At 36.0% G+C, this 12736-nt stretch overlaps 2 protein-coding genes across 5 annotated transcripts in view; one reads left to right on the plus strand and one right to left on the minus strand.

The window, feature by feature from the left end:
* The window catches only part of cacna2d2a (calcium channel, voltage-dependent, alpha 2/delta subunit 2a), a 157187-nt gene extending 153977 nt beyond the window's left edge, over positions 1 to 3210 (plus strand). For all 3 annotated transcript variants that reach the window (XM_077602132.1, XM_077602133.1, XM_077602134.1), the window contains 5 exons: positions 618 to 673; positions 783 to 906; positions 989 to 1098; positions 1174 to 1256; positions 2765 to 3210. In XM_077602132.1, coding sequence (XP_077458258.1) covers positions 618 to 673; positions 783 to 906; positions 989 to 1098; positions 1174 to 1256; positions 2765 to 2884 — 493 coding nt within the window. In that variant the 3' untranslated portion in view covers positions 2885 to 3210. The remainder of the gene's footprint in view (positions 1 to 617; positions 674 to 782; positions 907 to 988; positions 1099 to 1173; positions 1257 to 2764) is intronic.
* Positions 80 to 12063, minus strand: abhd14b (abhydrolase domain containing 14B). 2 transcript variants are annotated; one of them, XM_077602135.1, is made up of 6 exons: positions 12019 to 12063; positions 11089 to 11303; positions 10083 to 10324; positions 8380 to 8560; positions 3332 to 3374; positions 80 to 438 (listed from the first exon to the last, which is right to left on the minus strand). In XM_077602135.1, exons 2-4 carry the CDS (start codon positions 11300 to 11302, stop codon positions 8381 to 8383), a joined length of 636 nt encoding a protein of 211 aa, XP_077458261.1. In that variant the 5' UTR covers position 11303; positions 12019 to 12063; the 3' UTR covers positions 80 to 438; positions 3332 to 3374; position 8380. The 2 variants fall into 2 exon arrangements, with proteins under 2 accessions (XP_077458261.1, XP_077458262.1); XM_077602136.1 differs by having other exon boundaries at positions 11932 to 12036.
* Between the last annotated feature and the right edge of the window lie 673 nt (positions 12064 to 12736).

Here is a 12736-nt window from a genome sequence, read left to right on the forward strand (position 1 = left end):
CGTATTAGCGATCACTACGCCATTCGCACTAACTAACAGGACAAAAAACACTGAAACAATGCAAACAAAAATATTTGCCCGAAATTTTACTCCTATCTCAAATTGCTCATATGTCGAGGCACCACTGTAATAGATAAGTGGTCAACATAATAAATAAGTAGCATAAGTAGTAGTAATAAGTCTTGATTAGGTCCTAGGTGCAGAACTCGAGTTGAGTATGGTGACAGCTCTTGGGAAGAAACTGTCCTTGAGTCTGTTTGTCTTGGCTGTTATGACTCTGTAGCGCCTTACAGAGGGCAACAGGCTGAAATGGTGGAAGCCGGGATGCGTATTGTTTTTTATAATGCTCTCTGCCCTTCTAAGGCACCGGGATTAGTAGACGCTGGACATGGTAGGTAGGGGGCAGTTGATGATCTTTTAGGGTGTGTTGATCACCTTCTGCAAGGGAATTTCATGTTAATTAATAGGAAATGCCCTAATTTAAAGTAGTGACCAAAAATCAACAGGATTTAAAAGGCTGTAAAAGCTCCAATAATTGAATGACCATTTTAACAAAGGATCCCCACACCATTTCTGCATTTTTATAGTCAAACATTTCTCGCCTTTCTTGTTTACAGGTCATTATTTCAACAGTTCATGTATGGATTGGCTTACCACAGCTGGTTTGTCACAGGTGGGTAGTAACAAAATATCAATAGGGATGACTTTCAGGAACAATCAACTCGGTTAAAAAAGAACGATAGACGCAAACCAAATTTTGTGTGCTTTTGACGCCATTGTAGACAAAGTCCAAGCCGAGGGGCTGGACTCCAAGGATCGGAGCTGCGTCATGATCCAGACTCAGTACTACCTGAGCAACTTGAGCAGTTCTTACAACATGCTGCAGGACTGTGGCAACTGTTCCAGGTATGAAACGCTAAATGGAAAAACCTTGATGATCACCATCAAGAACCAAATCCTTCAAAAAGTGATGGTTTTTTTTTTACAGGCTGATCCACGCCAAGAAAATAAACAACACCAACTTGTTGTTCGTGGTGGCCGAAAAAATGCTCTGCAACAGCTGTGAAATCGAGAAGCTGTCCCAAGAGGAGGAGGAATGTATCCTTCACTGCGAGAAAAACAATGATTGACGCGTAGAGAAACATTGTTGTTTCTTTAATCGCGTTTTGACAGACTTGGAAGAGAACCCATGTGAGGAGATGACAGTGGCGCGCTACAGAAAAGGACCTTCTACTTGTTTTGACAACAACAATGCGGTAAGCTGGTTGTATTTTTCATTACTAGTTGATGTTAATATCATAATAGAACGTTTTTTTATGTTGCTGGGTCTAATATATTGCCTTCAGTTTTTGGGGAATTTTACGATGTGGTAAATTTGGTTCCTGAGATTTAGGGCTGCCGCAAACGAACTTTGTGATCAGAAATCAAATTATTTACTGTTATGTTAATGAGGTTGACATTTTTGTTGCAAAAATGCATTGGAAAAAAAAATCATAAACCTTGAGAAAAGTTGGACTAAATAATATGTACCGTATTTTCACGACTATAAGGCGCACTTAAAAGTCTTAAATTTTCTCCAAAATAGACAGGGCGCCTTATAATCCAGTGTGCTTTATAAATGGAAAAAAATGTCATTCATTGAGGGTGCGCCTTATAATGCAGTGCACCTTTGTCGTGAAAATACGGTAGTTTGGTTGGGCTTGCGACTTTTTATTTTCTTACTGATATTTGATAGACGGTTATGTTGTTTTTAATGTTTTTAGAGTTAGCTGAAAAAGTTGGCTGTTTTTGCATTTGTACTATTGTTACGTTAATGCACATGTGTCAAAGTGGCGGCCCGGGCGCCAAATCTGGCCCGCCGCATCATTTTGTGTGGCCCGGGAAAGTCAATCATGAGTGCCGACTTTCTGTTTTAGGATCAAATTAAAATGAAGAGTATAGATGTATATTACATTTCCTGATTTTCCCCCTTTTAAATCAATAATTGTAATTTTTTAATCATTTTTTTCTGTGTTTTTAGTTCAGAAATCATTTTGTAAAATCTAAAAATATATTTTTTAAAAAGCTAAAATAAACATTGTTTTAGATCTATAAAAAACTGAATATTCAGGGCTTTTAATCCACTTCTTTTAATCCATTTATTTAAAAAAAAATCTAAATATTATATCTAAAATGGTCCAGCCCACGTGAAATCAAGTCGGACTATTTTAGATATAATATTTAGATTTTTTTAATAAATGGATTAAAAGCCCTGAATATTCAGTTTTTTATAGATCTAAAACAATGTTTATTTGAGCTTTTTTTAAATATATTTTTAGTTTTAACAAAATGAATTTTGAACTAAAAACACAGAAAAAAATAATTAAAAATTACAATTATTGATTTAAAAAGGGGAAAATCAGGAAATTTAATACACATCTATACTCTTTTTTGATCCTAAAACCAGAAAGTCGGGACTCATGATTTACTTTCCCGAGCCACACCAAATGATGCGGCGGGCCAGATTTGGCCGCCACTTTGACACGTACAAATGCAAAAACAGCTAACTTTTTCAGCTAACTCTAAAAATATTAAAAACACCAAAACCGTCTATCAAATATCAGTAAGAAAAAGTCACAAGCCCAACCAAACTATCCAAAAAAACGTGCATTTTACAATCCGTAAAATACAGCAGCTCCTCTTTTTCACCAGATTTACATTGAAAACCAATGGCATTCATCGGTGATTAACCGGAATAATAAAACCGTGGCATGTCCTTCCTCAGGAGAACACGTCGGACTGCGGACGAGGACACTCCTTCCGTCCGTCCCGCGTCACCTTGCTGCTTCTTCAACTCCTCGTGCTTTACCCCGTCGTCAACCCTCACGCTCACTCTCTACATTAATCTGCTATCACTTACGCTAACACCTCCTAGCTTCTCATACGTGCCCCCCAAATAGCCCCGCCCACCTGGCCACCACCTAAAGTAGATTTAACGGCAATGACGGGCAACGATGGGAAGCCCCGAGTGCCGCCGTCCAGCCAGCTTCACTCGTCTCGAAACCCCGAAAAAAAGCCAACTAAGTCACGAAAAGTTGCATTTTTTTTTCATTTACGTTGACCAAAAAATGTTTTAATTTCTGCACTATTTGCCAAAATGGGATGGACTTTTACGTGGTGTTATTTTTCTTGCCAAAAAAGAGGGGTTTCAAATAAAAAAGCGCTATTGTTGCGGCGACGTCTTACATTTTGCCACACGCAAATGCTGCGTAGTTTTTAATTACGATTAGCGAGCGGTGTGGTGTAATGTTGTAGATTAACAATTTAAAAGAAAAAAAAGAACCTCTCTGACCTCCATTTGTATTAATGTCATCTCTGCCAATCCTCACGAGGTTCTGAAAGAGAAGAAAAAAAAGGTCATTATTGGGAGGATAGGCTCGTAATGCAACAAGAAAAATATTGTTTTATTATAAAGGGGGTCCAAAAAAAAGACTATTATACGAGTTAAGTCGTAATCGTATGGACGAAAAACGTTGTAATGTTACGGGAATAAAGTGGGAATGTTACATAATTTATGAGAAAAATGCGTGTCTTTTGCGAGGATTACGTAATATGAAAAAAATCTGAATATTATAACTTCAATCTTGATTCTCAGAGAAAAAAGATAAAATATTAAATAATGCCCAAAGAATTATTTTTCATTTTGCAGCCATAAAATTTAAACAGTGCAACAATATTTTTTAAGTTTTTTAAGTGTTTAAAAATTAAAGTCAACAATAAATTCAGATTTAGTTAAGATTACATTATAATTTTCTATTTATGAAGTCATAATCACAATAATTGAATGAACAAAAGTTACAGAGAAGGGAGAGGTAATAATACTTAAAAAAATTACAAAATACATTTAGTAAAAATAACTTAAATTTTCTTCAAGAATATTAAAAAGAAAAAAGTCATCATTTAATAAAGAAAAGTTGTAATATGTTGAAAACCCATCATTTAAAAAGTGATTTTCATTAAGTAGTTATTTGTATAGTAAATTTCAACACAAATCATAATATAATAAGACTCAAAATTCAAGTTTAAGCAACTATACAAGATTTTCTGAAAAGTGAATCTTAAGAGTACTTCTAATTTTACAATTTGACAAATACATTAATTTAATTTTACAAAAACTAGGAATATTTTAAATTTTACGGGAATAAATCTCTTTTAAAAAATTATAAAAAATGATACCTGCATTACATTAGTGTAAAAAAAAGTCTATTTGTTGGAAACACCAAAATTTCTCATAAAAAATCCTACTTTGTTCTCGTAATATAAAGTTTTTGCGACATTTTCAGTTATTTGGCTTTTCCGGTCCCCTGCAAAAAAAAAAACCCGTCGTCACGTGGCCATTAGTTGTGTCATTCACTGCCAGGGTGGTCCGGGCCTTATCGCGCCGTTCTCAAAATGGCCACCAAAACACGGCTGCCACGCACGAGCATAGTAAGCATAGTCAGCGCCCGTCACGTGTTCGTCCTTTTAGACTGTTTAGGAGCCGCTTAGTTTCTTAATAGTGCCTTGATGCACTTTGTGGTGGACGAGCATAGCGACTGTAGAGTTGTTTCGAAATAAAGAGGCCATCTTGGAGGGGGCTTTAGGTCGAGCAGCCGTCACATGACCACAAAGCCATGTTATGGAGGTTTGATCGGCGGGTCGTCAGCACGCAAACTGGATTGACGCTGTAGGTCCAAGAGCACCTTTCCCATTTGCCTCGATAACGTAGCAAAGGAACCAGAATTGCTTAAAAGTTGCTATACGTCAATTTCATAATCCGTTAATAGTGTTGATATATTAGTTGTACGCAAATAACTATACAAGGAGGCTTACAATTTAACTTATAACTAGAGGTGGGCAATAAAACGATAACGATGATTAGGGAAATTATCCTTGTCAACGATACTGTTAAAAACTTTCGATTAAAAAATTAAGATGCAATTACACCATCCGGCCACCACTGAGAGGGGGCGCTGCTTTGCGATAAACGCTAGTTCCAGGCCAAGTTGATTATTTTACTTATTTCATATTGCACAGCAAATTTATAAACAAAGATAATTAGTCAAATATTTTTGTCAACGATTCTGTTAAAAACTTTTGAAAAAAAAAAAAAGGCTGTAATTACACCACCTGGCCACCACACAGATGGGGCGCTGTTTTGCAATGAACGCTAGTTCCAGGCCAAGTTGATTATTTTATTTATTTGATATTGCACAGCAAATTTCTAAACAAAGATAATTAGTGAAATAATTTTTGTCAACGATACTGTTAAAAACTTTCGATTTAAAAAAAGCTGTAATTACACCATCAGACTACCACTGAGAGGGGGCGCTGTTTTGCGATGAACGCTATTTCAGGACCAAGTTGATTATTTTATTCATTTCATATTGCACAGCAAATTTATAAACAAAGACCCGTGTTAAAATTTCTGCAGGTTTTATTCTTTACTTCTCATAGTGTAAGGGTGGAATTGTCTTATCTTAATTGGACGGAATAACAAAAATACTTTTAAAAATCCTATTTAATATTCTCTTCTTATAAAGCAATGTAATATAATTAGCTTAATATTTGAATGGGGAAGAAAGTAATTAATTTACTTACTCAAATTTGAGACAAAAAAAGATGAGATATTTATCGTGATAACAAATGTTGACATATCGCCCACCTCTACTTATAACTGAAATTTGCTCTTTCAACAAAATTGGAATGGCGCCACCTGCAGCGTAAATCCAGCCTTATTTGGCCATGTTTTTGTTTTGAATCAGGGCCACTCGACTGCTCTAGTTCTGCCTGAATTGTGTGTGCGTATGTGTATGTTTGTGTTGATCGGGTGGAATGTCTTTAAAAATGATGCGATGGCTGATTGTTATTTTTTTTAGGTTCTTTGTGTGTCGCAATGAACAGTGTTATGGATATGTAAAAAAAAAAAAACTTAAAAAAAACAAGGGGGAAATCGCTGCTCATTGGATTGACAGAAATTGTTAGTCGGTCGGTGTTTTGAGTTTTTAAAAATGCAAAGTAGAAAAAAAAACGCCTCTATTGAATGCCTTAGTGTCACGCACAAAAGAGCTCTGATCCCTCTCGCCCCGCACCTCCCACCATATTTCAGATCACGGATGTACAATTATGAATTATGAAGGATTATCACATTTTGTTTATATGTAGCACCACGGAAAGCACGTTCGATGGGATTTTTTTGGGGGCTAGGGGCTCATTTCTGACACAGTAAATAATAATTTAATATTCCTTGGGTAAAACTGACCTATTTTAGATATGGACCAAAACAGTTAATATTTAGCCACTAAAAACACGCAAAACAGTCTTGATAGACATAGCATAAATCATGCTAATCTGTAGCCAACTAGCATTATAGCATCCTGTGACGCTAGGCTTCTACGATTTGACCTATGCACTTTAAATCAACAAATATTGAACATTAAACGTACCCTAGTTTATTTTTTAAGATTGACTGATATTAATAAGAATTCCAGAATAACATAAACAATGTTAATCGCAATTTTAATTTAGTTTTTGACACTTACACCTATTTTAGATATTGACCAAAACAGTTAATATATAGCCACTAAAAACACGCAAAACAGTCTTGATAGTCATAGCATAAATCATGCTAATCTGTAGCCATTTAGCATTATGTGTCGCTAGGCTTCTGTGATTTGACCTATGCACTTTAAGTCAACAAATTATTGAACATTAAAAGTACCCTAGTTATTTTCGGCTCAGTTTTAAGATTGACTGATATTAATAAGAATTCCGGAATAACAATGTTTATCGCAATTTTAATTTAGTTTTTGACACAGACCTATTTTAGATATTGACCAAAACAGTTAATATTTAGCCACTAAAAACGCGCAAAAACAGTCTTGATAGTCAAAGCATAAATCATGCTAATCTGTAGCTAACTAGCTTCTGCGATTTGACCTATGCACTTTAAGTCAACAAATTATCGAACATTAAACGTACCCTACTTTATTTTTTAAGATTGACTTATATTAATAGGAATTCCAGAATAACAAACAATGTTTATCGCAATTTAAATTTAGTTTTTGACACTGTTAGACCTATTTTAGATATTGACCAAAACAGTTAATATTTAGCCACTAAAAACACGCAAAACAGTCTTGAAAGACATAAATCATGCTAATCTGTAGCTAACTAGCATCCTGTGGCGCAAGTCTTCTGCGATTTGACCTATGCACTTTAAGTCAACAAATTATCGAACATTAAACGTACCCTAGTTTATTTTTTAAGACTGACTGATATTAATAAGAATTCCAGAATAACATAAACAACGTTTATCGCAATTTAAATTTAGTTTTCGACACTGTTAAACCATAGTTCATTCAATCCAAAAAAATATCTGCGAAAGGATTAATACTAGCAATGACATTTTTAGTTTTTAAACCATTTTGAATGATTAAAAAACAGGTGCAAATTGACCCATGAACATTTTGGTTATCCTTTGGAAAGGAATGTAATAGTAAAGAAAAGATAAAAACATGGTGTCAGTATTGCTAACATGTAGCCGCCTAGCGTGGTTTCAACCAAAGGCTTAGTGCAGGGGTGGTTAACTCCGGTCCTCGAGAGCCACTATCCGGTCTGTTTTCCACCAAACCACCTGAAACAAATCATCAGGATCTGGACCAAGATTCCAGACTGGTTGCTGATGAGTAGATCATTTGATTCGGGTGGAAAAAAGACCGGATAGCGGCTCTCGAGGACCGGAGTTGGCTAGCCCTAGCTTAGCGCGTCTCCTTAGATTTGTCACTTTTGCCAAAAAATAGATTAAAATCAAATTGTGATGACGGTGGGAGCCAGCCAATAGAAGCAAAGGGGTAGGCGGGCTGCGTCCGTGTGTGTGTTTTGGGGTGTATGTGATTGTGTAGTGTGTAGTCTGGTGCTACGTGACCATGTTTGACAAAAGTGTGTGTTTAAATGAAAATAACATTTAGAGAATTGAGTCGGAATCAGTCAAAGTGAAGTCAGTATATATATATCTAAATATGAATAGAGGAAAAGAGCACTGTTGCTAAGTTTGAGGTCTGAAGTTGAAACAGATTTTAATTTTGTATTTCTCGTGAGCGAGTATGTGTGAGAGAGGGTGACGTGAGCTCCTTTTTGGTTCTTTTGTTTGTCGCTCCATTTTTTTTGTACAGATGAAGCTACACGAAAAAAGGCGGAAAAAATGAAGAGGGGCAAACTTTGTACAATATCGTGTCTGTGACTCCTTGTAAAATATTTTCAAATTGTTTATTACAGAGAATCAGTTAATAAATAATGTTCATATTTTTCACTTCACTTTGTGTGTGCTGTGTTTTTTTCTGTGAACTTGCGTGGATGTACCTCAGAGTTGGGCGAGGAAGTCGGTGAGCAGACCATGCCACGTTTCGGGGTCGTCTAGGTAACAGGCGTGCCCCGCCCCTTTGATCATCGCTACGCGGTGATTGGCTAGCTGGCTCAGGTTGTTAAGCGACACCTGACCCAGTGAGGTGTCGCGCTCGCCGTAGACAATCAGCGTTGGCACCTAACGTGAAGAAAGGAAATTGATTATACAGCCAGAAAGCCATATATATGTATATGCATATATGTATATACATATACGTATATGTATATACATATATGTATATACAAATACACATATGTATATACATATACACATGTATATACATATACGTATATACATATATGTACATTTATGTATATGTATATACATATACACATAGATATACATACACATACATATACACATACATATATATATACATATACACATACATACATATACACATTTATACATATACACAGACATACATATATATACATATACACATACATACATATATATATACATATACACAAACACATTCACATACACTCATACACAAACATATACACATATATACATATACACACATACACACACATAATATACACATACTTATACACACATACATACACATAGATATACATATACACATACACATACATACATATATATATACATATACACAAACACATTCACATACACTCATACACAAACATATACACATATATACATATACACACATACACACACATAATATACACATAATATACACATACTTATACACACATACATTTATACACATTGATATACACATACACACATACATATATACATATACATATACGTTCCATATGAAATAATTTCAAGTAAACCGAACAAAAAAAATGAAAATTAAAGTATACAATTTCATGAAAAATAGCAATTCAGCTTTTTGGATTATATTTTATTTATACAAAATATATAAATTTAAAAAAATATCTTAAACCTAAAAAAAAAGAGGACTTAGACCATTTTCACGTTTCTAAACAATTCCCCAACTATTAAAATTCTTCCATACGTGTCAATTTATATGTCCTTCCCGTATTTTATACGTTTTTTTGATCATTTCAAATCGTGTACGCTGTAATACAAATTTTATAATGGGAATAAAGTCGGAATGTTACATAATGAGAAAAATGTGTCTTTTACGAGGATTACATTGTCATGTAATAAGAAAAAAATTAGAGTATTAAGACTTCAATCTTGATTCTCAGGGAAAAATGATAAAATATTAAACAATGCCCATAGTTTATACATGAATAAATATATAAATGTCAAAGAATTATTTTTCATTTTACAGTCGTAATATTGGAACAGTGCAACAGTATTTTTAAGTTTTTATATTTTTTTAAGTGTTCTAAAATTAAAGTCGACGATAAATTCAGATTTAGTTCAGATTACATTATAATTTCCCATTTATTAAGTCATATAACCATACTAATTTAATTTTTTACAAGATTTTTTTTTTTTTTTTTAAGTACGTTTTTTTGTAAAGTCGATCTGGCTTTACCCATTTTGGCTACAAACTTGTGTATATAATTTATGCGACATGATGACTTAGTAGTATGCCATTAATTTGCTCGTGTACAGTGTGCACTTTACCTAAATGAAGGGTACGGAACATTGCTCTAATAGAAAACAAATACCAAGTAAACATGAAATCAAATAGTTGCTCCATTACCTTGATGCTGCGATATTGTTGGGCGCTGATCTTTTCCGTGCAGATGGGTGCAATGGGGATGTAGGCACGCAGCAGGTCCTGTTGTTGTAGCAAAAAGGGGAGCGAATACATGCCGCTGAGCGACGGGCTGATCACCACCACGCGGCTCAGCGCCAGTCGCTCGCACACGTCCGTCAAGAACGCGACGGGGGCCAGTGATCCCGTGGTTGCGGGCGCCTCGGCCGAGCTGGAGCGGCCCAGTCCTGTGGATGAGGGATTTTATGCTAGCAAAGTTTGGGGAGAAACAAATACCATATTTTCTCACATATTAGCCTCCTCCGCGTACCCTTAAAATTGCCTTGAAATCGTTGAATTTGACAATTTCTCGCGTATAAGCCGCCCCCTGATTCAGAATTTTCACCTCCATATTCATGGTTTTTATAGTGGTACAAATGTGTTACTTTGAAGGGCAAATCATCGCACATGAAATCGAGTTGATGTTATTGCGGCCCGCGAACCAACCCGAGTTTGACACCCTTGGTCTAATTTGTGCGAATATAAGCCGTACCCTCGATTCAGTCATCATTTTTTTTGCGACAAATACGGCGTATATGCGAGAAAATACATTAATCCAAATTACAACCAGGAAGTGTGTCCGTAGTGCTCTAGTTTTCACCAAGTCTACGGTGAACTACGGTAAAATTAGTCGCCTTGAGTGAGCAATGGCAGGCACAAGTGAGTTTTTTAAATTCTTTGTGCAAGATACGGTTGATTATTGTCTTGAATTTTATTCATAGACGTCAAAATTAATTTTGTTAAGCGTTTTATCTGTTTATGTTTTCTCTATTTTGAAATAAATGACCGTATCGCCGCATTGTCTTGCATTATGGCGCTTCGTCTTTGCAGATTCGTGCACGTCAAGTCTAATTTGTGCGCATATAAGCCGTACCCCCGATTCAGTCATCATTTTTTGCGACAAATACGGCGTATATGCGAGAAAATACGGTATTCTTCGTGGTCCGCTTACCTGGAAGGTCGATGGCGACCGCTCGGTAGCCGGCGTTGGCCAGCATGTTAAGCGTGCCGATATTAAGCCAGTTTTCCGAGGAGAAGCTGCGGCCGTGTAGAAGCAAAATGGACATTTTGTTTTCTCCGGAGGACGGTTGAATTTGTCTGTAGAAGAGTGGCGAGGTGCAGCCCGGCACCTCCACGCTGCCCTCGCTCACCTCGACTTGTGACATCCTGCGGACAAAAATGCAGTCGTGAGAAGGCAGATCCTACACACTTTAGTAAATATTTACCTTTTGCCAAAGGCAACAAATATTACCCTAGCGTACTGAGTCTAACTTTTCTTAGACACAAAGGGGCAGTAGAAAACAGCCACGTATGTACTATCTTGGCTGTTTTCTACTGCCCCTCTGTGGCCATGGTCGGTACTACAGGAGCACAATGTCAAACTGATTGTTTAAGATTGGAAATTAACTTTTAGTGGGTTTTATTTTTAATTTTTAAAGCAGCGTGATGTTTAAATACAGTTGTTTTAAAAGGGGTCGTACATTGGCATTTTAAATTGTGATTCGAGATATGAGCGTCACAAAAGCGTTTAATCAAACAATTGATGAAAAACTATTCAATCGCTCTTTAAGTTTTTTGGGATTAAGGAATTATTCAACTTGGGAAGAAAAGAAAACTTTCAAAAAGACAATTTAAGGGAACTGTAACGTATCGTAATCTTAATTAATTTAAAGTTACCACCCTGCCCCGAAGCACTTACTAAGTAGGTATTGGCGTTATTGAGCCATTTCAATGGGGAATTTCGGGTGATCGACAATATTCTAAAATGATTTTTCAGAGTTAAAAGATAAATTACCTCTAGTAGCATCGATTTTAATAGTCGTGCATTGTATAAAATTGAAGACGACGCTATCTTTAACTATAATTACAGGCATTTTCTCACCTGCTGCTGCCACCGATGATGACAATGTTGATGACGACACAGGTAAATAAAATTATTAAAAGTTTGTTGTACTTCCGCCTGATTTGATCGCAGTGAAGCACGTAGCAATGGCAGCACGTAACTAACTGGCGGGCATCTTGCGTCGCATGATAGCGTCGTAAATAACGAAAGGAATTTTCTCCACTACTACAATACTCTCAATTTGCTGGATTATTGACGGATTTACAAAAGATTTGGTTTGTAACAAACCATATCAACGTGACTCTGATTTCATCTGATCATTTAAAAAGTATAAATATTCAAAAACATGAAACCTTCACTGCAAACCAATGGTAACCAATGACTTAAGAATGCAGTTGATTTACTGCATATTAGATGTCAGTAAAGAAAATTAAAAAAAATGAATAATCCGTTGTAAATTTAACAATATATAGCTATTAATTCAAATTACACGCTCCTTTGACTATAGTAGACCTGGCATACGGATGCGACTCAAAATGGCCGACGAGAGACAACGCTTGTCCCCGTTGCCTCACAGCATGCATCCAGTTTCATATACGAATATTATAAGAAAGTAAAAGAAGAGAGACAGGGAAAAAAACTGCTCTCTTTAAATTCGTTTATCGCCCTCTACCGTTCAAAAGTGAGAATTTCAGTACGCTGAGCGGGCAAATATTGTGCCACTTTGTAGTTTGATTAATGATTAGTGAAACTTATT

The sequence above is a fragment of the Stigmatopora argus genome, chromosome 6 (assembly GCF_051989625.1).
Source record: "Stigmatopora argus isolate UIUO_Sarg chromosome 6, RoL_Sarg_1.0, whole genome shotgun sequence".
NCBI classification, from domain to species: Eukaryota; Metazoa; Chordata; class Actinopteri; order Syngnathiformes; family Syngnathidae; genus Stigmatopora; species Stigmatopora argus.

Excerpts from the sequence above, each read along its gene's own strand:
- abhd14b (XM_077602135.1), bottom strand. The coding sequence starts at position 11,302 with ATGTCACAAGTCGAGGTGAGCGAGGGCAGCGTGGAGGTGCCGGGCTGC. Across the intron at positions 10,325-11,088 it reads GGTCGCCATCGACCTTCCAG|GACTGGGCCGCTCCAGCTCG; the intron begins GTAAGCGGACCA and ends CCTCATCCACAG. Across the intron at positions 8,561-10,082 it reads AACAATATCGCAGCATCAAG|GTGCCAACGCTGATTGTCTA; the intron begins GTAATGGAGCAA and ends TCTTCACGTTAG.